This window comes from Girardinichthys multiradiatus, chromosome 10 (assembly GCF_021462225.1).
Source record: "Girardinichthys multiradiatus isolate DD_20200921_A chromosome 10, DD_fGirMul_XY1, whole genome shotgun sequence".
Taxonomy (NCBI): domain Eukaryota; kingdom Metazoa; phylum Chordata; class Actinopteri; order Cyprinodontiformes; family Goodeidae; genus Girardinichthys; species Girardinichthys multiradiatus.
In genome coordinates, this window is record NC_061803.1 from 23,489,515 (window position 1) to 23,516,157 (window position 26,643).

Here is a 26,643-nt window from a genome sequence, read left to right on the forward strand (position 1 = left end):
CTTTCACCCTCTTCGCTACATTCTCACACTACTCTCCAATTTTGTATTATTTCCTGTTATTTCAGCTTTTAACTTTGTTCTCTCTCTTTTCTCTTCCTAGAAACTACACCTGGACTGACTCTGTGTCTCCTGTCTTTCAGTGTTTAACCCTTTCTCTCTCCTAGACATGGCGATTGACTGAGCTTAACTGTAACTAACTGTATGTGCTCTCTTTCAGACTCTAACCTTGAAAACTGGCTCAGAGTTTATCTGTTCTTTCTTTCTAGGTGAATCGACTAAAGGAGCTACATCCATTAACATTTACTTTTCCTTCCCATAGAAAGTACTCCTGAATCAGTGCTTCTGTGTTCTTTTTGTGTCTCTGCTCTGTTCTCTCAAACCCCCAGTCGGTCGTGGCAGATGGCCGCTCACACTGAGCCTGGTTCTGCTGGAGGTTTCTTCCTGTTAAAAGGGAGTTTTTCCTCTCCACTGTCGCTACATGCATGCTCAGAATGAGGGATTGCTGCAAAGTCAACGCCAGTGACTGTCCACTGTCTCTACATGCTCATCCAGAAGGAGTGAATGCTGCAAATCACTGACTGGATACAATCTGCTGGGTTTCCTTAGACAGAAAAACTTTTTATCCAATTTGAATAAATAACTGAATATGACTGCACTGTTCAATGGTTAGGATTAATTGGAATGTATGAACCTGACTGTTGTGAAGTGCCTTGAGACGACATGGGTTGTGAATTGGCGCTATATAAATAAACTGAATTGAATTGAACTGTTTACTGTTTAAAAGTTCATTATTGGACACTGATGGTGTCACACCCTAATCAGCTAATTAACTCAAAACACCTGCCAAGGTTTCCTGAGTCTTTAAACGGTCCCTCATTCTGGTTCACAGGCTGCACAATCATGGAGAAGACTGCTGACTAGATAGATGTCCAGAAGACAGTCATCGACACCCTCCACAAGGAAGGTAAGCCACAAAAGGTCATTGCTGAAGAAGGTGGTAGTTCAGAGCTCTGTATCCACGCATATTAACAGAAAACCGAGTGGAAGGAAGAAGGGTGGTATAAAAAGGTGCAACAGGGAGAACCGCAGCCTTAAGAGTAAAATCCATTCAAGAATTTGGGGGAGCGTCACAAGGAGTGGACTGAGGCTGGAGTCGGTGCATCAAAAGCCACCACACACTAGATACTAGACATGGACTACAAATGTCGCAATCCTCGTGTCAAGCTTCTCCTGAACCAGAGACAATATCAAAAGTGTCTTACCTGGGCTAAGGAGAAAAAGAACTGGACTGTTGCTCAGTGGTCCAAAGTCCTGTTTTCAGATGAAAGTAAATTCTGTATTTCATTTGGAAATCAAGGTCCCAGTGTCTGAATGAAGAGTGGAGAGGCACAGAATCCACGTTGATTGAAGTCCAGTGTGACGTTTCAGTCATGGATGAAGTCAGTTATTTTGGGTGCCATGTGATCTGGTGGTGTTGCTCCACTGTGTTTTCTGAAGTCCACAGTCAATGCAGCCATCTACCAGGTAATTCTAGAGCACTTAATGCTTCCCTTTGCTGACAGGTTGTATGGAGATGCTGATTTTATTTTCCAGCAGCACTTAATACCTGCCCACACTGCCAAAGGTACCAAAAGCCGGTCCAATGACAGTTCCGGTTCTTGATTGGCCAGCAAACTCCCCTGACCTGAACTCCATATACAATCTATGGGCTGTTGTCAAGAGGAAGATGAGAGACACCCGACCCGACAAGGCAGATGACCTGAAGGCAGCTATCAAAGCAATGTAAGCTTTCATTACACCTGCCAGTGCCACAGGCTGATCGCCTCTATGCCCCGGCGTATTGATGCAGTGATTCGTGCAAGAGGTGTCATTATCTGCCTAAGTTTGGGGTTTTGAGTTCTGTTACTTCTCTTTACTGCCATGCTCTGCACTTGCTTTATTTAAGGTCATTCATGTTTATTAGATTCATTTTGTTGTTTAGTTTTTTTGTTACTGTCCTGGATCCCTGTGTTAGATGTTAGTTTTTATTTTCCTTATTGATCTGGTTCCCCCTTTTAGTGTTATTTAGTTAGTCTTATTGTTTACTTGCTTCAGTTCATTTAGATGTTTTTTTGTTACCTCCCTGCACTCCCTGCTCATTTGTGTTAATTAGTCACTCTCCTTCAGGTATTTTTCAGTCTTCCTTCCAGTAGCTGCTCCTGATTCTCTCCCTGATTAGCCTCTTCGGTTCATTGGTCCATTCTCCCCTTCCCTTGGTATTTATCCTCTCTGGTTTTCACTGTTTGCCACTGGTTCCTCCTGATTTCTGACCCCAATGTCAACCCTGATGTCTATCCTGTTTGCTGCCTGCTCCTTGCCCGTTGTCTTCACTTCCCTGTCCTGTACCAGTTTGTCATGTTTTTATTATTATTATAATTATTATTAAAGACTAACCTACTCACCTCATGGCTCCATCGCTGTTGTCTGCATTTTGGTCCCACATCAAGAGGAGGTCCAACCAAGTATTTAGTTCCGAGATATAGGCATACTTTTCAGAAGTCTGACATTTGTGCCTAAAACATCCTTTTTTGATTTTGAATAATGAGATATTCTAATTTTCTGAGACAATGAATTTTGGGTTTTCTTTACCTACAAGCCATAATCCTCAAAATTACAAGAAATAAAAGCTTGAAATATTTTACTCTTTGTGGAATGAATCTCTATAAAATAACTGTTTTCACTTTTTAAAATGACTAGCAAAAAAAAATGGCACTTTTACACAACATTCAAATTTTTTGAGATGTACCTGTATTGTTTTTTCTTCAGATATTGTGATGTTTTCCTCTCTTTCCCTTTGTCCTTGTACACTCCTGACTGTTGCTGCATAATTTATGTTTTTAGTCAATTTAATCTGTTGGATTTTCTTTGCCTTATTCCTTGCCTCTCATCCCCCCCATGTGACTCTATGTTGCCATCCACAGCTGCCCTACATTCTCTGATTTTTTTTTAAATCTTCTTCACACTTTGGACACATTTGTTTCCCTTTGCACACTGCTGCTATGTGTCCACATCGCTGACATTTGTAACAGCGAAGTGGTGGAGGGATGAAAGGCCCCCGCCTCTCACCCAATGACCACTGGAGATAGGCAGCACTTGACCCCCAAAAAGCTTTCAGGTAGCATAGTCCAGTACTTTCAGGAAACAAGAGGTTTCATTTAAACAGTCCATCATGAAATTGAGCCTACTGCTGTATGACAAGGAATTTTGTCAAACAGTGTTGAGTCATTTAGGACCAATATGGACTTTTGGATCCATAAATGTAAATATGTCTTCATCAGGTTTTAAGAGAGGAAACAAAACAGGTATTTGCCAAACAAAGTGATTTATTTACAGATTTTTCCAGATGGTCCAAAGCTAAATAGGAATATTGTTCATGGAATTGCGGAGTACTGGGGAACCATGTTTTAAGGATATATTGTTTCAGTTAAAGTTGAAGAAAAAGAAAAGATTTTCAGTTTTTGATAAATACTGGTCTTATTAAGAGACTAGAAATGCGTATAGAAGTGTGATGAACGCCTCATCCTGAAGATGGCGGTAGTGAAATAAATCGGAAGCCAACTGCCATAAAACTGCATATATCAATGCACAAAACAGCCAACAGATGACGCAAACACACCTGTTGTAGACCTGCTTTATTATTATTATTATTATTTATTATTATTATTTTTATTATTATTAACAAGGTACAATTAAGCATAAAAAAAACGGTGGACTGAAAAACATTTACAAGAAAACATATTTGTTTAAGTTGAAGGACACTATTAACATGAGGGGTACATGGAAGATATTTTAAACAAAATTACATTATGGCATTAGAAAATACTGAAGGCAGCACTTCAGATTTGTTGAACCTTCCAGGGTACTAAAGAAGGCTTTCAGTTTAGCTTTAAATTAAAAGCCTGGGTTTTGTATTGGACCGCTTACATTTAGAAACATAACATTTTCCAAATTAAAAATAAAGGAATGAAAAGTGGTCAAGTCTTTTCTCTCTCTAAAGAAGATGACGTGCTTATATTGTAGCTTAATTTTGATGCAACAAATATGCTTGAAATAAGTGTTCGATTTCCGTCCAAAAAAATCTTAACATAAATACATTCGTAGATGGGAAATTGTTTCGATCGGTGTTTTACAGAAGGTACAAGATTAATCCACTACACTTCTATTTATTAATACATTGATTTGTTGGATATATTCGATTATTTATTTAAAAATGATCTTCCGTTACGTTATTGGAAACTAAATACCTGTTATTATGAGTCCAGTTCAATTACAAATTAATATTCATAAAGTTACTGTTCCCAAAAATGTGTTGCGGACCAGCTTTGATACATGACGCAAACGGAAACACCAAGCCGGGGCAGCGTGACGTCAGAAGGTTTAGCAACTCGCGCGCCGTGCGGAAGGAGCGGCGTGTGTTTCTTTATTCAACTTTACAGCAAAGTCTTTAAAAAGGTGAGTGTAATCACTGGTAATAATCACAGGTTTTCTAACGAAACCCTTCTATTAGTTTGTCCAAATGTTTTTTTTACTGCTGCGCACCAACAGTTGCTAGCGCCGGTAAAGCTACAGCTAGCCTATGCCTTCCCTTTCGTTATCATTTCCGAAAGCCTCACTTCTCATCGTTTTGCGTAGCTGCCAGTTACCTTCCCTCCTCCTAACGGGGCAGGTTTGAGTCCTTTCTGTTGCTCGACTTTTCAACCAGGTAGTGAACATGGCCTCAGACGACATCACTCAGCTGGCTGATAGTCTCTCAAAGACTCACGTTGGTGATGGAGAGCTGAGCTTCAAAGGTCTGGGACTGAAGCTCGACAACGCAGAATCAGGTCAGAAGATGCTAATTATTTGTTTGATTTCTGTTTTATGTCCTCTGATCTAATAAGCCGCTCTTTGTGTTTTCAGTTAGGGAGCTGGTCACTAAGATAGATCAGTACCAGGGTCTTAGAGCTCTGCGCCTGGGAGGAAACACTGTGGGAGTGGAAGCAGCCAAAGCCATTGCTAAAGCTCTTTGTAGCAAAGACCAGCTTCAGGTATTTGGGTTTTCACTTTGGTTTGCGTGTTGGCTCAGGGTCTGAGTGTGGAAAAGTATGGAATTATGCACCATGAATAGTGCAGCTGGTAATGTGACTGTCAGTATTTTAAAGAGCATTGTGAGTTAACCCTGAGATTTACATTAACATTTCTAAATCAGGCATGTTCAGTGACAGGTTGAAAGCTCAGAAGGGTAAAACGGATCAGCTTTGCTGTAATGCAATCAGCCTTCCTGTCTTTTCTTGCAGCCCGGATGAATTGCTGACACAATACCGTTAAATACAGTTTATTTTCAAAAAGGTTTTTTTTCTTTATTGCTAAGAGGTTCTTCCTTTCCCTTTCAGCCATATACCTCGTGTTAATTTGGTCAATGTATTGTTTGTTTCAGAGATGCTACTGGAGTGATATGTTCACAGGAAGGCTGCGCTCTGAAATCCCTACTGCTCTGGTGAGAATATGTTTTTTTATTTTTACTTTTCTACATCATTTAAGGCAAGGCGAGTTTATTTATATGGCATAATTCATACACAAGGCAATCCAAAGTGCTTTACAGAAAATCAAAGGAAATGCATTAAATTAACAAACCCTTGTTTTGCTTAAAAGGGAGCTCAATATGTTAAACACTTAAAACCATAGCATAAAAAAATGTAAATTACATTTTAGCAAATTTAAAATGAGTTGAAATGGAAAATGAATCTTCAATTTCTCTTTTGCAATCAGTCATCAGTAATGGGACAAACAGTTCATTAGTAAGGGTCTTTGAAGCCGCTATTCCACAAAAACCACCAATAACACGAATCTCCAACAATCGCAACATTTTTGGACTTGTGAGGATTCTTGGAATTTTGCAAATTTTCTGGTCCAATTTTTGACGCCCTACGATGCAGTAAAGACAGATATATGATAGATAAAGATAAATCGTGAGATTTGCACAGATTTAGTCAAGAATTCAGTATGATTTACAAGAATCTATTAAGAATAGTGCACAAACATTCGGAAAACGTTAATAATATGCCAAATGCATCTTAAGAATTTCAATTTGTTACTATTGTTTACAATTCACGGGATTTTCCATCAAGATATAATAAAAAGTAATGATGGAGTAGTGGGAGTAAATGTTCTTTGAATGATTACTGTTGATATTTAGAGGTTAAAATATTTTAGGTGAAGTGCTTGTCTTTAGACATAAAATGTAATGTGAAACTAAATATGAAAAATGGAATTTTACATGGTTTTATATTTCTTATTTTTTTCTTATTTTGTTTTTTACTCTTATTATTTATTTATTTTCCTTATTTTAATTTTTTTCATTTTATTCCAAGGGAAGATGAGAGATTCGGGCAGTTTTAGGGAGTACGATGGCCCTGAGTGGTGAAGACAGTGCTTCACAAACCCTGACTGAATTAAGAATATATAGGAATGCCTACGAATCAATTAGGAATCAGTTACGACGCCTAAAAACGAACTAGGAATTTGTTAAGAAATAACTGGGATGTTTTGGATTCAGGGGTTCAGCACCAAAAGTTTGGGTAGTTCAAAACGTTTGCTATAAATCCCAGTTGGCTCAAGAATTGGAAGAATTAACTAGGAATGAAATATGAAACTATTAGAAATTCAGGAACTTATTATGATTCAACTAAGAAATTTGGCAATTCTTTGTGATTTGTGTTATTCCTGGTCTGTGTGGAACAGTGGTATGATCGAGTGCTGCGGTAAACAATAATGTTTTCAGCATTTATTTAAAGAAACAAACAGTTTTGCGCACAACAGGATTGAAAGGCAGTGTATGAAAGAAAGATCCTTTCTGAAATACTTTGCATCATCAAATACTTTAAAGATCTGTGATTAAATGTTTTCATCTTTTGATATAATATCCCTTCATTAATTATTTCCTATAAATGGCCAGTGACATTGATTTAAATAATCTGTCTGAACATGCTTTTATCAGATGTCTTTAAGTGGTGCATTAATGAGCGCTGGTGCCAGGCTAACTGAACTGGACCTGAGTGATAATGCCTTCGGGCCTGACGGCGTCAAAGGAATTGAGGAGCTGATGAAGAGTGCCTCCTGTCACACACTGAGGGAACTGAGGCTCAACAATTGTGGCATGGGAATAGGAGGAGGAAAGGTGAGTTCATGCAAACAACAGAGTCTTTAAACAATTGGCGAACAAAAGCTAAACAGCTTGGATTTGTCTTTTATTTTTATGCAAACAGATCTTGGCTGAAGCTCTAATTGAGAGCCACAAAAAGTCAACAGCCCTTGGATCCCCACTCAGGCTGAAAGTGTTCTTTGCAGGGCGAAACCGTTTGGAAAATGAAGGCGCGAGTGCCCTGGCTAAGGCCTTTCAGGTAGATATTACTCATATGAGAAGGACCTGTGTTGTATTTAAGTTTCCATGTGTTTTTCTGTAAAATAGTCATATTGATAGATTCAGATTTAAACTGATAATGCACAATCATTGTACTATTTAAAGTAATTGAAGATGCAATAATAGCGCGAGAAATGTTAAAGAGTCTCTGTGTTGATGCTTTTTTGAAGTGTAGTGGAGGTACAGTGGTAAGGGAGACATTTGACCCCAGGACCACTGGGCTCTTCCTCTGGTCTTTCCACATACTATGGACAATAGGAGCAGTCAAAGAACAAAAGGTCTAACGTATTAATTACTCTAACCCACATGGGGTAAAACGCACCATTCATTTCCTCCCTATTTTATTCAATGCCCAGAAACACAATGCATTTTAAAACGTAATAACTTTAATGGTGAGCCGCAACCACTTAGCTGCATTTATTGGAATGTGGTTAATAAAGCAAATTAGTCCAATGAATGGGCCTAATAAATAAAAGAAACATGGACGTACCAAGGTTGCTGTGTAGTCCTAAAAATTCTGTATCGAATTCAATTTCAGATTTTAGAAGTTTGGATAAGGATGGAAAATAGACCTTTTTTTTTTCCCATCCCATTGTCTAAAAGCTGTTTTTCATCATTCCTTCCTTTCCTTCTCCGTGTTCTGCTTTTCCCCTTTCTGCAAACTCTGAGCCTGGAAAAATCTGGAATTTTAAAATGGAAAACGTCTAGAAACCCTGAAAATTGAAAGATGTTTTTTTGACACTGATTTCCCATTATTACTCTTCCTACATAAATGAATAAGATTGTCTAACATAAGCTTAACACAAGGTTAATTAATATCCCAAAGGCATCATAGGTAACTGAGCCTTATTCAACATACTAATGAGGATAAACGGTAAATATGATCTTTATTTGCTGCTGACATCAGTAGACGTGGTAAGCAATAAAAACATGACAATCATACAGACAATTGAAACATTACATTCAAACTTCATGTACATAAATAAAATATTCATTAAAACAATGGTCAAAAAATGCGCATGCTGTATTTTACTGTAATGCTGATATAAGTCTGATATAATTATGGGTAAAAGATCTGAAGCTGTCTTATCTTGAAATGAAACTTAAAGTTTTGCAGTTTTTCTCCTCTTTGGTCAAATTGTTTTTCTATGAAAGCTGACATATTAAGAAACGGTGATGTTTTCTCCACAAACTAAAACCACCACTTTACATTAGACTTCAGTAAACCAATGTTTAGATGTCCAGGTCTTGCTCTTTTTAGTGTTTACTAATATTTCCAGGGTTAACACGCATGTCTAGCACATATAAGGATCGATCTGACCGGTCTAGGCGTAGCTTTACAAACGAAAAAAATTATATTGGTCACTTTACAATAAAAGCAGAATATTAGGATTTGAGCACAGAATCCAGAGTAATGAAAATGTCCAGAAGAATCTTATTTTATTGGTTTATTCGGGCTTGATTCCATCTCTTAACACAATTAAGAGAAATCTTAGCTTTTAACAAAACAAGTTGCTTATTAAGGGGTGCTAGATTAAAGTTTTGGGTCGCTTTCGTAAATTTTCTTTATCGATATGTTAAAATTTCCCCAGGTTTAATTTAGCCATTATTACTAACCATATTTTGGTTTATAATGTTTTTTTTTTGTTTTTGTTTTTTCTCTAAGCTTATGGGGACTCTGGAGGAGATACACATGCCTCAGAATGGAATAAACTATGCTGGTGTGATTGCCTTAGCTTCAGCTATCCGTGAGAACCCCGACTTACAAGTCCTAAACTTCAATGACAACACCTTTACCAAGAGGGGGACACTGGCCATGGCACAAGTGAGACCTGATTGTTTTTCAACATTGCCCATAAGAGGAAACCATTTGCATTCTGTGTGATTAAGCCAGATCCATCCTGCTGACTTGGCAGGCTCTGAGGCTCCTCAGAAACGTCCAGGTAATCAACTTTGGCGACTGTCTGGTCCGATCCGAAGGAGCCATTGCCCTCGCTGCCGTTTTGAGAGAAGGACTTCCAATCCTTAGGGTAAGTGTAATATCTTGCTCCTCTGTGTCAGCTTCACTAATGCTGTTTTATTGTACTCTCAAGTGTGTTTCGTCTTTAGGAGCTCAACTTGTCATTTGGTGAGATCACAGGGGGAGCAGCTCTTGTGGTCGCTCAGGCCGCCATGGACAAACCTCACATGGAGAAAGTGAATCTGAATGGTACTATTACAGGCAATGGCACCCCACCTCTGGTCACTATATAGAGAGAGCAGGTTATCATGTGACACAATTAACAAATGTGTCACATGATTAAAATGTTCTGGTGACATTTAAATATAATGTATGACTTTCTTCACAGTTATGACTTTAAAGCTTTTAAAATTGGAAATGGGTTAAAATGATTTTTTTTATATTACTCTAACAGGCAACTGTTTGGGTGAGGACGGCTGTGAGGTCTTGAGAGAGGTTATGGACAATATGGATAAAGGAGACATGCTGGCTTCACTTAGGTAATCCATTTGTCCAACACTTGGCAGTCAACATGCATTTTTCATGAAGCTGATGTTCCGCTTGTCCAGCTATAAATGCATTAACATGTGAATAGAAACAAATTTATTGCTGGCTTGTATGTTTTACTGAATGAGTTACAAGTAAAACGAACGTTTTCTTGGTTCCTCTGTCTGCAGTGAGGATGAAGGTGAACCAGATGATGAGGAAGACGAAGATAGTGCTAATGGTGATAGCGATGCCAGTGATGAATGTTATGAGACTGATGAGTGTGAGGAAATTGTGAAAGACAATGGAATAACAGGAGGAGGAAGTCCTGAAAAACCTCAGAAACAAGTATGGAAATTCACATGTATAAACCAATAAAATTTATTAAAAACTGTTCAAAATTAGGTTTTACATTTAATTGTAAATCTTAAATTGAAAGCTTTGATTTTATACACACTCAGGCAGAAATCCAGACTTTCCTATGTAGCCCTACAGCAGAAAAGTTGAGTCATATGAAGATGAACCTTCAGGAACAGGCAAGTTTATTTTTATTTTTTTTTCACTTCATTAAAGTATTCTCCACGTATTTATGTATATGCACCTGAAAGCGCAATGAAACGCAGTTTTAGCGTCCAGGGATCGGGTCGTTGTGGTCTCCGCCTGCGACCGCCGCTCAATCCTCTTTGCACCAGTTCCTCATGGTTCCCCCTGCAGGTGATGGGCCCAACGAGGGATGACCTTGCATCCCTCGTTGGGCTTGGCCCTGCCGGGTTCCCTGAGGATTTACTGGTCCTCATGAAGGCTTCTCAACCTCTTTCTGTCTGACCCGTCACCCAGAGCCCGTTGGGAGAGCCTACCAGAGGCATTTAAGCCCTGGACAACATGGCGTCTGGGATCATTCGAACACTCAAACCCCTCCACCAAGTTAAGGTGGAGGGGAGTTTTTGCTTCGTGTGGAGGAGTTGGAGTATCTCGGGGTCTTTTTCACAAGTGAGGGGAGAACGGAGCGGGAGATCAACAGACGGATCAGTGTGGACGCTGCACTAGTCCTGTGCTCCTTCTCTTACCTCTGGGCATGAGCTTTGGGTCAAGACTGAAAGAATGAGATCCTGGATACAAACGGCTGAAATGAGCTTCTTCTGCAGGGTAGCTGGGCACACCCTCAGAGATGGGGCGAGGAGCTCGGCGTAGAGCCGCTGCTCCTCCAAATTGAGAGATGTCAGCTGAGGTGGCTCAGGCATCTGTTCCGGGTGCCACCTGGACGCCTCCTTCGAGAGATGTTCCAGGCACATCTCAGTGGGAGGAAGCCCAGGACATGTTGGAGGGACTATGTCTCTCAGCTGGCCTGGGAAGGCCTTTGGCTTCCCCTAGAGGAGCTGGAGGAGATGTCTGGGGAGAGGGAAGTCTGGGCATATCTGTTGAGACTTCTGCCCCTACGACCCGGTCCCGGACAAGCAGAAAACAATGAATTCGAGTATGAGCACAATGGCAGCAGGTTGTTATTGTCATAAGGATGCTGTAGCATTTGTAAAATATTTTTAAAACATGCATAATCTGAGATTCCTGAGACTTTTCTCTCCTCCCTAGGTTAATGCAGCTGAACCAAACCAAGCTGCAGACATCTTTTTGAAGATTGGCTCCCTGTACAGCGAGGACACTGAGGCCAAATTAGCTGTTTTTGAAATGACTGGTAAAAATCAATTGTGTGCTGGATGCATAGAGTTAAAACCATCATGTTTTTACCTTGCTTGCTAACATTAAACTAAACATTACTTCTTTTAGATCAGTTGGGATCAACAAAATTCCTTATTTGTAAAATATGCATTATTTGGTAGTATTACCTTTACAACTTTATATTTGGGTCAGACATTTTTGGTATCCTTGTGCAAGCTTCTCCCAACAGTTCGCTGGAGTTTTGGGCCCATTCTTTCTGACAGAACTGGTGTAACTGAGTCAGCTTTGTTCACACACACCTTTTCAACTCTGCCCAGAAATATCCTGTGGAATTGAGGTCAAGGTTTTGTGATGACAAGTCCAAAATGCAGACTTTGATGTCCTTAAAACAGCAAAACAACATGATGCCACCATCGCAGTAATTTGCAGTTGAGTTTGGGTTCTCTGACCTGCAAGGGTTGTTTTTTTCCCCTTCGAGTGTAATAATGGTCATTATGGCACTTCAGTTTTAGCTCATCAGACTAGAAGTCAGGTCTTAGTCACTGAGTGCCTGTGCGAACTGTAACCTGGCTTTTTATGTTGCTTTTGGAGGAATTGCTTCTTCCTCTCTGATGCCTTTCAGTCTAAGTCAGTGCAGCACTTGTTTCACTGTGAATAAGGACACTTTCCTACCAGCTTCAATCAGCATCTTCACAAGGTCTTTCACTTTTGTTTTGGGATTGATTCACACTTTTGCTGCCTAAACTCTGGGACACAGAGCTCCTCCTCCTCCTGGACTGTATGATGGCTGGACATTGCTGTGGTGTTTTATATGTGCATATACTTGTGGCACGCTCAGGCATCTGGAGATTGTACCAAGGATGAACCTGACTGGTGGAGATCCACAATTTTCTTCCTGATTTAAAAAAAAAAATTTAGATAAAGAAAATTTAAAGAGAAAGCTATTTCATTATTCAACCATTTAGCAAGTAAAAACAGGAAGGTTTAGTCTGATTGACAGTGAGGATAAAAAGATTGTCTTTTCATTAAGCCTTTAGAAATATCTGGCTTTATGGGATGTTAAAGAGTAACTGCAGAGTGAAGACTTTCCAAATACCCTCTGTTGCTTCTAACTATCATCACTTTTTTACAGATGAAGTTTTGAAGAAGGTTCTCTCTGCTTCAGCTCTTCAGTCATACTGCTTCCTCACCAGCCTGTTGGTCCTGATGGGAGTCCTAAAGGTGCAGTACAGCTGAACAACTTCCAGCCTCCTCTCTCTTAAGAATTTAAAACAAACTCCACGGACTATACAAAATCACTGCTATCACCAATGTCAGATTATCTGAAGAAAATGCTGATTATTAAGCAATTAATAGCTATTTCTGTATCTTATAAGTTCCATTGTCCCACTAGGTTTTTTTTGGTTTTTTTTCTTATTAAATGTACGTTTTCACTTGGTACCATAATTTTAGTTTCTACTTTTTGTTTTAGGGAGAGAGAAAAGTTAAGAAGATGTCACTGGTCCCAGGTCAGCTGTTATGTTTGGAGCATGCTGTCCAGCAGGAATATTTCTCTCAGGACCATGTCTCTCTGCTTCACACTCTGCTGTCCAGGTATGGCAATCTTTCATCATCACTAACTTGTTTTAGCTAATCTGAAGAAGAATTTGGTCTGCTCTTTTTTGTTATCTGTAATTTGGTATCCACAGAGAAATTTTTACAGTGACCTGATGGGGAAACTCAGAAATCCCATCTTTTTCCGATTAGTGAAAACATCGTAATTAACGGCAACCAGTTCGGGCTGATGGCGGCACTCTCTCGCCCCTTTTCTGTTGGCTCTATTTAGGCCGCTCCACTCAGCCCACTTTGCGAGTGTTTCCATTACTGTTTTTTCCATTCCGGGACCTACTTTTTTAGTTCCTGCTCCTGAGCAGGTACAACTGAGACGGGACTACATGTGACACGAGCAAACTGCTGTTCACTGATTGGCCGTGGGACCAGGAGAAATTAGAGTTTTCGAACAGGTAGTGCAGGTAAAAGTTAATCAAATTTAGGAGCTACTGCAATAATCTTAAGGACCACAATGGCCAGAGCAGGTGAAACCGAAAAATAATTTTACTATTTTCAAATAATAAACCATGCCTGAAGGCTGACAAAAAAGAAAAGGGACAAATCAGCTTTTTAAATTAAACGCAGGCAGGGCACCCTCCCTACATCATTATAAGTTGTGGCTGGGCTTTGTTCCAGATAATTAACCCAGTGGATCATTTTATACGTGAAAAAAACATCTATAATAATAAAAAAACATTATTTGTATTTCATTTATTTATGTTTTATTTTCTATGTATTCATTTTATTCTTTTATCATTTCACAAAGATGACTTTAATGTGACGATGTCACACAGGTAAGGGTTAATGGCGGCACTACATTGACGGCGGGCAGCTTCAAGCCATAGCTCCTGCATTGATGAATGAAGTCGCAGTTCCAACTCCTGACTCGCTAAGAGGGCGTGTCTGAGTGAGATGGGCGCGGCCACCATGTTAGGGACGTGGCTCAATGTTTTCTATTTACAGTCAAATTGTAACCAGACTTGGATTTTCTCAAATCAAATAAGGAATGTGGTGTTGGGCAAATGGGACTTAAATCTAATACTTTGTTTTTCTTTGTGTAGAAACGGTGATGCTCTGAAGTCATGCAGCGCTGCCAGAGAGAGGCTGTGCTCTGCTCTGGAGAACAAATGGCACAAATTCCACTGATTAACTAAAGCCAGTATAAAAACAGGGACATAGACACACACTTTATTTTTCCATATTTGAAACCAACAGGGATACCTTCTACTTGAACTAAGGGACAAGTAAAGCCACTATTTATACCTTCTGATTTGTATATTTTATAAAACATGACTGTCTATGATGTCTTAATCTCTATTTTTCTACTTTGGTTGTGATGTATATTTTTATAGAAAATGTCCAAATATTAAAAATGTTAACCTACAAATGAATGTTAAAACAGCACATTCGAACGTAAGGTAGAACTATCACGACATGATGTCAAGTAGGCTCATAGTTTAGAAAACAAATGCAAAACTAGGATCCAGAATCACTTTTATCTTACTGTAATAACATTTTTATATGACTTTGTGCTGCAGATGCGTAGTACCCTGTCTTACCTCCTATGTGTATGGGTTGGTGATCAGATGGAGCCCTTCTGTGAAAAGGGAATAGAATGTAATGTTATTTACCGTTTTGTATAACAGAAAGCCATAAACGTTTTTTTGAGTCTGGATCGTCTTTGCTTACTTGGAGTTCATTAATACTGAATATTCTCTTAAATAAACCTAAATTGGAACAAACCTGAATTTGTGTGTTTGGATGGATTTCTACACCAACTATTTCTGCTACAAATGCGTCCTAGAAGTTAGTAGGATTTCCGTCTGATTTAAATTATGAATGAATCCACTCCTGTGGGAGTGGGAGGTGGAGGTGAGTTCGCCAGGAGTGACGCAGCGTGGAAGGGAGCTAAACACAGTTGGTTTTGGATGAGGCACAGCTGGGTAAAGAGGGGCAGAGTCAGTGAGAGCTGGACAGAGCTGCAGTGAAGCTGAGGTGAGTCTGTGCTAAAATGGGCTTTATCAAAATCATCTGTTTGGCTTTAAAAATCTCAGATAATCTTACTGCTTACTATTGACGATGCTTTATTAACCTAGTTTGACATGCATGCAATGTCTAAATTTCAGGTAACATCGTTAAAATCTATAATCTGTTCTCACACCGTGTCTGCTTGGAGGACTTTTTTTTTTCAGAGGCAACACATTTGAACACATTGGTAGGAAAAGACACTGGGTCTTTGTACGCTGTTTCCAACCAGTTTGGACCATTGAGCCCATGAGGGCCCAAGTAAACATGCACGGAGGGGGGAAATTCCTCCGTGTTTAGTTTCTGAGCTGCTTCTTTTTCGGTTAGGGTACAAAATCCTGAATTATGCTTTAACAGTGCTTCATTTTCTTTATTTAGGAATAATGTTTAGAAAAAAACATGTTTTTTTGAACTTTGTTTTTTTAAATATTAAAAACAATTATACAATTATGTATTGCAATTTTGTTTTTGCTTATTCCCCTGGTGTAAGATTGTACAAGGTTTAAGGAGGCACTATTAAGCGAGCCAACATTTTGGATCTCCACATTTCTGGAAAAATGAAACAGTCGATCCTTTGATTTCTGTGAATCAAGGTTGTTGATCCAGCAGGAGGATGTGGTTTCAGGGCATTCCAATGGAGACTAGGGCAAATGGCACAAACGCCTTGTCAAATCAGACTCTTGGAACTGTGACAAATATCTTTTTCCTAAAGTGTAAACAAGCTTTAACTACTTAAAAAAAAAAAAATTAATAGATTGAAACAAAATCTAAGGCAGTATGTTTATGTAGTTTCATATTTCAAAGCTCTGATTTCTTAAGAATTTCACTAGTTTGCAAATGACTCCTCTCAAATTAGAGACGTTCAAAAGTATGAGTACAGTTTAGCATCCAACTACAAATACAACTGTATGTATTTCACTGGGATTTTATGGGATGGACCATGTTGGATGGGTGTGAGGACTTGTCACTCATGTAAAATCTTTGTGCTGTAATGCACCTGCACTCTGCTGTGTATCATGCTCTGGTATGCAGTCCTCCCTGGTGTGTGGGTTTCCGTTATCTATTTGTACACACACACACCCACACCAGAGGCCCGTGAGAATCAGCCTCCTTTCAGTCTCTCACACACACACCCTGTCTGAACTGTCTGTTGAACTGGGTTTGGACCACAGCCAATAAATAAAGAGATAGGGTGTCAAAACTTTGTAGTTGCACTGCAAAGTGGGCTACCCTTGTCACAAGTAAAACTGACTCTGTATCGTTCTTACCTCTGAGTTGACTAAATAATACCTAACAGACCAACATAAAGTACAATCTTTGGGAATACCTCTCTGCGGGTTTTCCACAGCCAGAGACTAAACATTTTGCTCATTTATTGCGCAATGGCTCAAGCTCAGTCAGGCTGGATGGAGAGTGTCTGTGAACATTCGTTTTTAAGTCTCTGCTTTGACTGGGCCATTCTCTGTGGCTTTTCCAGTCCAGTCTATTCTCCAGGTTTGCACAGGAGTACTTAAACTCATCCACTTTGTCTCGCATGATAGAAATAGTTTGAGCTATTCATGTTTCTCTTGAAATCCACAGTCATCTCCTTCGTGTGGTTCACATTCAAGATAAAATGATTCTTTGCAAACCATGCCACAAAGTTGTCCACCTTCTTGAATATCTGTACTCACCTTCTTGAATATCTCTGATACACCCGAGAACTGCAGAGTCATCCAAGTATTTCTGCAGATGACAGGACTCTGTCTTGTACTGGAAGTCTGAGGTGTATAGAATGAAAAGGAAATTATGAAAGTACAATCCCCTTTGCTGCTGACCACCTGGTTAGACACACAACCATTCAGTTCCACAAACTGTGATTTGTTAGTCAGGTAATCACTGATTCAGATGATTGCGGGAGCCTCTACCTGTGTCTTCTCGAGTTTCTGACAAAGCCCCTCAATTTTAAGCCTTTTTGTTGCCTCTTACAAATTGCTCTGTATTTATATCATCCTATCAAGTCTGACCACGTTCCCTGTCCCTTCTGATGCAAAGCAACCACCATGTTTCACTTTAGGAATTGTGTTTTAAGTGTTGTGCTACACTATATTGCAAAAAGTATTTGTCTACATTAACATGAACTTTGACGACATCCTATTCTTAATCTATAAAGGTCCAATTTGTTGATGGACTCACCATTTCCAGCAATAGCAACTTTACCTATTCTGTAAGCATGTTCCATAAGGTTTAGGAGTGTGTTCATAGTTAGATGAGAAAACCAGAAATGCTGCCTCCGCTCTAATTCATCCCAAAGGTGTTCAAGAAGGTTGAGGTCAGGACTCTGTGCAGACCGGTCAAGTTTCTCCACTCCAAACTTTATACACCTGATTGTAACATCAGAATTGATTTGGTGATGTGACCCAATGCTTTCCGTAATATAGTTTGTCAGTTTTCCTTCACACAGAGCATTTTGCATATAGTCCAAATATTTCAGTTTTGGTCGGATTTAACCAGCGCGTTCTCTCCAACGTCTTTGCCATTTCCCCTAGATTGCCTGAGATAAACTACAATTGACTTCTTATGGCTTTCTCTCAACAGCGGTTTTCTTATTCACCCTCTTTTATATAGGCCATATTATTGAAGGTTTCCACTAATAGCTGTTGTGAACAGATTCTACCACCTGAACTGGGAATCTCTCCCACTCCTCCAGAGTTTCTCTGGATTATTACTGACAAGCTTTATTGTTTTCTTTTGCATATATTCACTTTATTTAATTTTGATCCATGCAACCCGTTTAGAAAAGGTTGGGACAGGGGCACCTAGACAGGCCTGCCTGCAGTCCCTACCTGTCTCCTATTAAAAATGTGTGGCCCATTATGAAGGGCAAAAAATGACAACGAAGACCTCAGACTGTTTAGGAATTGGAGTTGTACATCAAGCAAGAATGGGAATGAATTCCAACTACAAGGCTTCAATAATTAGTGTCTTCAGTTTCCAAACACTTATTAAGTGTTGTTAGAAGGAAGGGTGATATAGCACAGTGGTAAACATGCTTCTGTTCCAGCTTTTTGGGAACGTGTTGCAAGCATCAAATTCAAAATGAGTGAATATCAGCAAGCAAAAAACAATTCACTGGTTTGAACATTAAAAATCTTGTATTTGTAGTGTATTTAATTGCATATAGTTTGTACTGGATTTTCAAATCATTGTATTCTGTTTTTATTTACGTTATATGCAACGTCCCAGCTTCACTGGAATTTGGGGTTGTAATCTAAGGATCTCTTGCTTCATACCTTTTTTGTCCTAGTGGCTATTAACAATTTTCATGGTATTGGATGCTTAAAGAGAACTTATTACTGCATATTGAAGTAATCATTATATAAATGCTGTTTAATTTCAGATGTCCCTTCAGGATTTAACTAACACCTTCTGGGCTCCGCTGCTCTGCTTGTTGCTCCTTGGTATCCCTGCAAGCTACACAGCAAAATGTCCACAGCAGTGTGTTTGCGACCAGGTCCAGCTCAGAGTGGCCTGTGTGAACAAAAACCTGACCCGAGTTCCTTCTGCTGTTGATGAGGTTTCTTGCTAACACACACCGATAAAGATTTCTAGACTACAGTTTTTCACAATATTGAAACTATATATGAAATGTGTGTGGTTCTAGATAACAGTGAAGCTGGATCTTCAAGGCAATGACATCCAAGAACTTCCCTCAGGAGCTTTTAAACACACTCCCTACCTGACTCACCTGTCACTGCAGCGGTGTAACATCCGCAGAGTTAAGGAAGGGGCTTTCCGTGGCCTCGGTCGCCTGGTCTTCCTTAACCTGGCCAACAACAACATAGAGATTCTGTACCAGGTGATCAGAAATTTGCAGATAAAGCTTTATTAACCAATGAAATACTGCTATGCTGTTAATCTTTATTCAGTTAAATTGTGTCACTTGTATAACACCTTTTCCCAACAAATGTCATCTCACAGCACTCTGAGACAAACAAGTTCAACTTATATCCACTTATAAGAATTCATTTCAGTTTTGAATTTAATTCAAATTAAACTTATTGATTCCAGCACAATCCAGACAAATAGTCAGATTCAGATCCAATGAAGAGTTACTGATATTGCAGCAATTTCACATTTTTGGTCGAAATGTGGAGATGGTGGCTTTATTCATAAAGGAAACAAAGCTAAACACAAGCTCTTGGCCAGGAGTAATTAGTAAGTTAATGGAGTGAAAGCTCAGCCAAATGCTCCATCTAGGAAATAGGCGCATATTCTTTGTGCCAGGAGTACTTCCAAAAACAGTACACAAATAACTGTATCTATGGCTCCATCCAGTAAAAAGACACATCTAAACACACACACTGAACCAGTAGTACTTTCTATGGCAAAGAAAAACAAACTACCACTAAATAATAATAATAGAAACCATATTTTCAGGCCAGCATGGTAAAACTATCCTTTATGGTTTCTGAGTCCAGGAGTCTTTTGATGGCCTTTCCTCATTGAAGCAGCTTTTTATTGACCATAACCGTGTGGAAGAGATCCAGCCTGGAGCTTTCTCTCAGCTGGGCTTTCTCAACCTTCTCTCTATCACCCACAACCAGCTGGTCTACATGCCCAACTTGGCCTTCCAGGTACACAAACACAAACGTTTCCCAATAGGGGAATCTGCACACACACAAGTTAGAGTCAGAATTGTTAATACAAGCAAACGTTTGTCCTCTAAGGGCTTGCAGAACATCAAGTGGCTTCGTCTCAGTCACAATTCTCTGAATTACCTGGACACTGAGGCTTTCGCTGGCTTGTTCACGCTCAACCGGGTCAGCTTGGACCACAATGAGCTACAATTTTTCCCAACTGAAACCATGACAAGGTAAGGATGCCTAGTGGAGGTGTGAGGTCAGTGTCAAACAATCTCTGGCCTCCGTGGGCAACGAGCTTGACCATTTCTCCTGAGAGGATAGCAGGCATCAGTTCTCTCTATTGCATTAACATACTTGTTTAAATCCCACTGCCGCTCCTCCCTTTCTCGACACGTCTTCTTTACTGTGTCCAGACTGCCAGAGGTGACTCGTCTGGACCTCAGCCATAACCCCATGACGTATCTGGGAGAGGATGCAGTGTCCATGGCAAAGTTGACCCACCTCTTCCTGGACCACATGTCCCTGCAGGACCTGGTCAACACAGCTGTATCTAAATCCCCCTGCCTTGTGCACCTGGACATAAGCCATAACCAGTTGCGTGTCCTTCAGCCCTTTTCTGAAGGCTCACCCAAGCTGGCACGTCTCAATCTGGCTGGGAACCCCATCAAATGCAACTGCTACCTGCGTCCATTCAGGTGCAACAAACCGTTGTGGAACGCTCACTGACGAGTTTTTATTCACCACAGGGATGTTTTCACCATTTTTTTGTTTCTACCACCCTGCAGAGAGTGGGCAATCCGTCGCAAGGTAAAGCTGTTGGGGACCTGTGGAGGACCAGCCCATCTCTCAGGAGAGAGTCTGAAGGCCGTCTACCCTATGGACCTGCGCTGCCAGAGCCAGGAAGCCATGCTGAAGGCAGAGTTTGAGGAAGCAACCAGGATAACTCCACCACCCACCCAAGAGCCGGAAAACAAGATGAAATGTCCTGCTAACTGTGTCTGTGAGGTGAGAGGGTTATTTAAGTAGACTGGATGGATTAATAAAAAGGATTTACATTGTGAATCTGCTGATCTTTATTACCTGTTTTGCTTTGTTTGTGGGTTGTGCAAAGTGTTCTTGCTCTCTCCTGTAGTTCAGCATACTAGAAAGCAAGTATCAAGTTATAGTTTTATGGTCGGTTAAACACAGGTAATGAAGCCAAAGAATGTACAGTCTTTTATTTCTAAGATTCTTATGAAAACTACCTTAACTGTTACTTGTAGAACCACCATAAGCAGCAATAACTTGAAGTAATCATCTTTACCTCACTTGGTTATGGAGGTATGTTGTGTCAGTTCTATGTGGTTTGTTCTATTATATAGACTTTGGCTTTGCACCTGCAACACATTCAATGTGTGATTTAGCTGCAGAACTCAAGGTATTCCTGGGATCACTGTGCCAGATGATTAACCCTCCATAGAATGAGTTTTTTCTAGCAGAAAAAAAGTTTTCCACTTGTTTTTATGAGCTTCGAGACCCCTGATTATATATTGATCATAAAATGTGCATCCCAAGCCCCAAAATAGTCCGGCTTCGTAATGTCATCATCATCTTTATTCTCCTCTTTATCAAATACTCATTGTCACCAGATGGGCCATCAGTTTTCAAACGAAACCAGAAAGCATATAGTTAGAGAAGGTCATATACCTCTTTTCAACCTGCTTATGGACAGACACACATCCTCGTCTTTCTATCTTTACAAGGATTTTGCATTGACTTCCATTCATTTTCCATTTATTTCTATGGCCAAACCCTGAACCAAACCCTAAACGAAACCTTAATTCAATTTACACCTAAACCCAAAAACAACATGAAAAAGTGAGGACCAGAAGAATACCCTTGCTTTCCAAAATTGACCTTTCTTTGTTGGTTAAAAACTATCCTTTCTCAGCAGCACATACAAAACCACACACACACTCATTTTCAGAAGTAATGACCCTAACTGCTCTGTCAAGTTCTTTGTACATATAAAATCTATTTGCATTAATTTGCTGTTGGTAATAGTGGTAAATACAGCAAAAATATATATTACGGAGATAATTCTGCATTTCTGTTTAACTACATTCATGTGCATGTTAGTGGGCAAATAAAAGTGGTCTAACTCCACAATGTTGCCCTGAGGCAATGAACAAAAAACTACGACCTCAACTCCAATGAAGTTGGGACGTTTGTGAAACATAAATAAAAATCAGAATACAATGATTAGCAAATCCTGTTCAATCTATATGCAATTGAATACACTACAAAAAACATATTTAATGTTCAATCTGATAAACTTTATTTTTTTTTTGTTTTTGCAAATATTCACTCATTTTGAATTTGATGCTTGCAAAGGTTCCAAAAAGGCTGGGAAAACAAAAGACTGGCAAAGTTGAGCAATGTATAAAAGTAGCATCCCGAAAGGCTCGGTTGCTCTGTTCACTGCGGTTTAAGAGCGCTTCTCCACATACAATCGCAAGGAATTTAGGGATTTCATAACCTACAGATCATAATATCACCAAAAGATTCAGAAAATCTGGAGAAATCTTTGCAAGTAAGCGGCAAGGCCGAAAACCAATATTGAATGCCCTTGACCTTCGATCTCTCAGGAGGGACTGCATTATTGACTGACATCATTAAGTATCAGATATTACCACGTGGGCTCAGGAACACTTCAGAAACCCATTGTCCATTAACACAGTTCGTTGCTACATTTACACGTGCACTTTAAAATGTTACCATGCAAAGCAAAAGCCATATATCAACAACACCCAGAAACCCTCCTCTGGGCCTGAGCTCATCTGAGATGAAGTGACGCAAAGTGGAAAAGGTTGCTGTGGTCTGACGAGTCCACATTTCAAATTGTTTTTGGAAATCATGGACGTCATCTCCTCCAGGCCAAAGAAGGAAAGGACTCTCCGGATTGTTATCAGCATGAAGTTCAACAGCCAGCATCTGTGATGGTATTGGGGTGTGTTAGTGCCCAGGGCATCATGGGTAACGTGCACATTTGTGAGGGCACCATTAATGCTGAAAGGTACATACATGTTTTTTGGAGCAACATATGCTGCCATCCACACATTGTCATTTTCAGGCTGCTTATTTCAGCAAGACAATGCCAAGCCACATTCTGCGGGTGTTATAACAGTTTGGCTTCGTAGTAAAAGAGTGTGGCTACTAGACTGGTTTGCCTGCACTCCAGGGCTGTCTCCTTTTGACAATCTGTGCCGCATTACAAAGGGCAAAATACGACAAGAGCTGTTGAGCAACTGAAGTTGTCCATAAAACAAAAAAGTAAAAGAATTTCACCTACAACACTTCAACAAATAGTGTCCTCAGTTCCCAGAGCTTATTAAGTGTTAAAAAGAAAGGGCGATTTAACACAGTGATAAACGCACCTGTCCCAGCTTGTTTGGACCATGTTGCAAGCATAAAAACAACAAAGTTTATCAGTTTGAACATTAAACATCTTGTCTTCGTTGTGTATTCAATCGCATATAAATTAAACAGGATTTGCAAATCATTATATTCTGTTTTTATTGATGTTTCACAGTGTCCCAACTTAATTGGAATTGACACCTTCTAGATATAAATTAAGGCAAGAAGTACATTTACTCAGTTAATCATGCTACTGCACATAATAAGGCACATCACAGATATTGTTTGTACAACGTTTTTTAAATTTAAACATGCTAAAAAGTAGCTTTTATCTCACCTTCTGCTAGCAATGTGTCCAGGCCAGCTATGGTCCCAAACACCCCCAAACAAAAGGTCATGCTCTTCAATTTGAAATGTCATTGGTCACAGAATTCTCATCAGACTTTGAATGTGATTTTGTACTTAACAAATTTCAAAGGGATGGTGGGAGGGACAAAATACTGGTATATTGTCTGAGGGCAACACCATGCCAGTTTGATATGTAGAGGAGTTAACAACCAACTCCATGACTGACTGTTGCTCAGCTCTCGAGGCCTCTCTGGACCTGAGTCCAAATTATCACCCTTCCACTACCTTGATTGATAAGTAGTGTGAGGTATTTATGCTTAGTTCTTCACAAACATGCTCCTGTGTATTATGGTCAAACTCATTTGTGTCGGATCTATTTTTCCTAACAAACATTGCTCTCGAGGTTCAGTTTTTGTTTTTTTAGATACAACTTTTCAAATCTAAGCTATGCTGCCTTTTTCTTTTTTGAAATGAAATGTTTGCTGTTGGGGACTACTCCAAACAGGTCCATTTTGCTTACAGGTCAAGATTATTTCCAGGATATCAGTTTAGGGAAAGATGAAACTACTAGTTGCGTGTGTGTGTGTGTGTGGGGGGGGGGGGGGGGGGGGGGGGGGGGGGGGGGGGACATGGAGTAGCCTAAAATATTTCCATGATTGTTCATCTACAGACTGAGACACACCACTCCTCGTGCGAGAACCGCGGCCTCACCAAAGTGCCTCGAGGTTTCTCTCCCGAGACACGTCTTCTTGATCTGCGAGGTAATAACTTCCACTACATCCCCAGCAACAGTTTTCCTGGTGTGGTCCAGGTGGTGTCCCTGCATCTGCAGCGCTGCAAGATCGTGGAAGTGGCAGATGGGGCTTTCAGCGACATGAAGGGACTCATATACCTCTACCTGTCCGAGAACAACCTCAGGTCCCTTAGCCCTGAAGCCTTTAAAGGTGTTTTTTATGAGAACAAAATCATCTATAAAGTTTATTCTCTCAAGAATTACAAGTTTTGTTATCATTCAAATCCACAGGACTACCACAGCTGACTTATCTTCACCTGGAAAAGAACCAATTTGCTAATTTCCCCAAAGCAGCTTTTAAACTGGTGCCTAGTCTGCTAGTGCTTCACTTGGAGAACAACGCTATCACCAAGCTGGAGCCTGGAATCCTGACAGGAGCTAAGGGTCTCACAGCTCTTTTCCTCACTGGGAATGCCATTAGGACCATTTCACCCAGGGCTCTGGATCAGGCCACTGGTCTAGATACACTCCACCTGGGGAGAAATAAGCTGAAGCAGGTGCCTACTGAGGCTTTGAGCAAGGCAAGGAACATCAAGGACCTCAGGCTGTCTGGTAATCTGATACGCTGGGTGGGTCCAAACGCTTTTGAACCTCTGAAGGGATCTCTGAAGGAACTATATCTGGATAAGATGGGACTGGAGAAGGTGGGTTTCAATCCTAAAGAGCTTAATCGAGAGCATGAAAGTGCTTTCTGATTATGTTTTTCAAACTGCAGATGTCCGAAAACTCCCTAGCTGGTGTGGTTCTAGGGTTAAGAAGTCTGTTTCTGGAGGGCAATAAGTTAGAGCAGGTGCCTGACTTCCACCAACTCACCTCCCTGGAAGTCATCAACCTGGCCAACAACTCTTTGATGTGCGACTGCCCTCTACTGCCGCTACGCCTGTAAGGAGCAACTTTGACTTAAAAATGTCTCCTTAGCAGACACCACTCTGGCATGTCTAAGTACTTTTACCTTTTCTATTCATCTCTTTCATGTAGGTGGATTGAGAAGGTTAACTTCAAGGTGAGAGCCACCTGTGCTAATCCACCTGAGGTGAAGGGTCGAAAGGTCAAAGATGTCCACGTGTTCAAGGCCTGTCCCGGTGGAGAGAGTCTTCTGGCCAAACCTGTTGGCACCCCAAAGCCAGGCAAGAGGTTCAAGCGCTGGGCAACCATCAGTGTTAGGTACCGAATCCAATCACAAAACGGCAGACTTCACAGGAGTTGGAATACAAAACAAGGAGCCTCGAACAAATGAGGAAGGGCTTACAATCAGTCCAACTTAAATCAGGCTTTTGTGCTGATATTTTTACACCAGAACGTCCTACAGAACTGGCCTATTGAAACTTTTGGCTGAGCATGTAAGTGATTACAAACTGTACTACCTGCTTCATTATAATTGCTGCAGAGGTTAGTTAGTTAATTAGTTAACTGTGCAGCACTGAAAAAAAGATGAACATGGTTCTATTGGTATTAACTATGAGAAACTATTTACTTGTGAACTTGGGCCACTGAAAGCCATGGATCTGACACTTGACCCCCATTGTTGTGATCTATTCAGCTTATTCTGGTGGCCAATTGAATGACTATTTGTTTTATCTACCTTACGTTCTGACCCTCAACTGGTCTGACTTTTTATTAGTGTTTGTAGCCATGTATTACTGTACTTTTTTGTGGCCATTTGTGTTTTCATGAAGTTCAAATTATTTGCTTACCTTCCATCAATTGGCAACATGCTGAAAAGGTTTGATTATTTTGTTAATGTTAAGGATTGCCCGATAAGCCAGCTATGTTGTTCTCTTGTTTGGTTTTTGTTGAATGAGCTCCAGAAGAAATGACCATTAGAAATAGCATGAAAAAACAGCATTCAGAGACAAACCGTTACAATAAATGTTGTAGGCGACATAATATATAAATTAATTTTATAATGTTTAGTTTTAAATACAAGCAACACAATCATGCTAGATGTTTTTGGTTGAAATACTGTGTGAATAACATTAAACTTGTATTTTTAATCCTGTTTATCACAAATTAAGAATCTCAAACCCATGCCCATTTCTCCTCACTTGTTTTTAAATAAAATTGTGTTCCAATATGGATAGACATGAATAAATGCGGTGGATTACACAATGTTAGATCTAAGGTTTAAACTTCTAACCACTTTTTATTTACAGAAATATTTTAGCTCCTTTCTATTTGGATCATCTAAATGATTCCATCTTGGCTTTGCAGTTAATGTTCCTGATCCATGAACCAACACATCTGTCATTATTTCTACAAAAGACAGCAG

General features: G+C 40.0%; 2 protein-coding genes across 3 annotated transcripts; both read left to right on the forward strand.

Annotated features, from left to right (window-relative positions):
* Positions 1 to 825: 825 nt before the first annotated feature.
* Positions 826 to 14,935, forward strand: rangap1b (Ran GTPase activating protein 1b). Of its 2 annotated transcripts, XM_047378165.1 has the most exons (17): positions 826 to 964; positions 4,360 to 4,491; positions 4,742 to 4,862; positions 4,939 to 5,066; positions 5,456 to 5,515; positions 7,016 to 7,195; positions 7,284 to 7,418; positions 9,105 to 9,263; positions 9,355 to 9,468; positions 9,548 to 9,647; positions 9,853 to 9,937; positions 10,115 to 10,271; positions 10,385 to 10,459; positions 11,511 to 11,613; positions 12,730 to 12,818; positions 13,069 to 13,190; positions 14,249 to 14,935. In XM_047378165.1, exons 2-17 carry the CDS (start codon positions 4,369 to 4,371, stop codon positions 14,331 to 14,333), a joined length of 1,836 nt encoding a protein of 611 aa, XP_047234121.1. In that variant the 5' UTR covers positions 826 to 964; positions 4,360 to 4,368; the 3' UTR covers positions 14,334 to 14,935. The 2 variants fall into 2 exon arrangements, with proteins under 2 accessions (XP_047234121.1, XP_047234122.1); XM_047378166.1 differs by lacking the exon at positions 4,360 to 4,491 and having other exon boundaries at positions 878 to 964.
* A 132-nt stretch (positions 14,936 to 15,067) lies between these two features.
* On the forward strand, positions 15,068 to 26,483 carry chadlb (chondroadherin-like b). Its single transcript, XM_047378164.1, has 11 exons — positions 15,068 to 15,182; positions 18,592 to 18,768; positions 18,856 to 19,050; positions 19,673 to 19,828; positions 19,922 to 20,067; positions 20,251 to 20,532; positions 20,623 to 20,842; positions 24,252 to 24,525; positions 24,606 to 25,018; positions 25,090 to 25,256; positions 25,353 to 26,483. The coding sequence occupies exons 2-11, from the start codon at positions 18,592 to 18,594 to the stop codon at positions 25,609 to 25,611; spliced, it is 2,289 nt and encodes a 762-aa protein (XP_047234120.1). The 5' UTR covers positions 15,068 to 15,182; the 3' UTR covers positions 25,612 to 26,483.
* Positions 26,484 to 26,643: the final 160 nt, after the last annotated feature.

What these genes read in the sequence shown, in the direction of transcription:
- rangap1b (XM_047378165.1), top strand. Translation starts at nt 4,369, where the DNA reads ATGACGCAAACGGAAACACCAAGCCGGGGCAGCGTGACGTCAGAAGGT. An exon ending in ACAGCAAAGTCTTTAAAAAG is followed by an intron (nt 4,492 to 4,741) that starts GTGAGTGTAATC and finishes CTTTTCAACCAG; the next exon opens with GTAGTGAACATGGCCTCAGA. An exon ending in GACATGCTGGCTTCACTTAG is followed by an intron (nt 9,938 to 10,114) that starts GTAATCCATTTG and finishes CTCTGTCTGCAG; the next exon opens with TGAGGATGAAGGTGAACCAG.
- chadlb (XM_047378164.1), top strand. Translation starts at nt 18,592, where the DNA reads ATGTCCCTTCAGGATTTAACTAACACCTTCTGGGCTCCGCTGCTCTGC. An exon ending in CCAACTGAAACCATGACAAG is followed by an intron (nt 20,068 to 20,250) that starts GTAAGGATGCCT and finishes TACTGTGTCCAG; the next exon opens with ACTGCCAGAGGTGACTCGTC. An exon ending in CTGCTAACTGTGTCTGTGAG is followed by an intron (nt 20,843 to 24,251) that starts GTGAGAGGGTTA and finishes GTTCATCTACAG; the next exon opens with ACTGAGACACACCACTCCTC.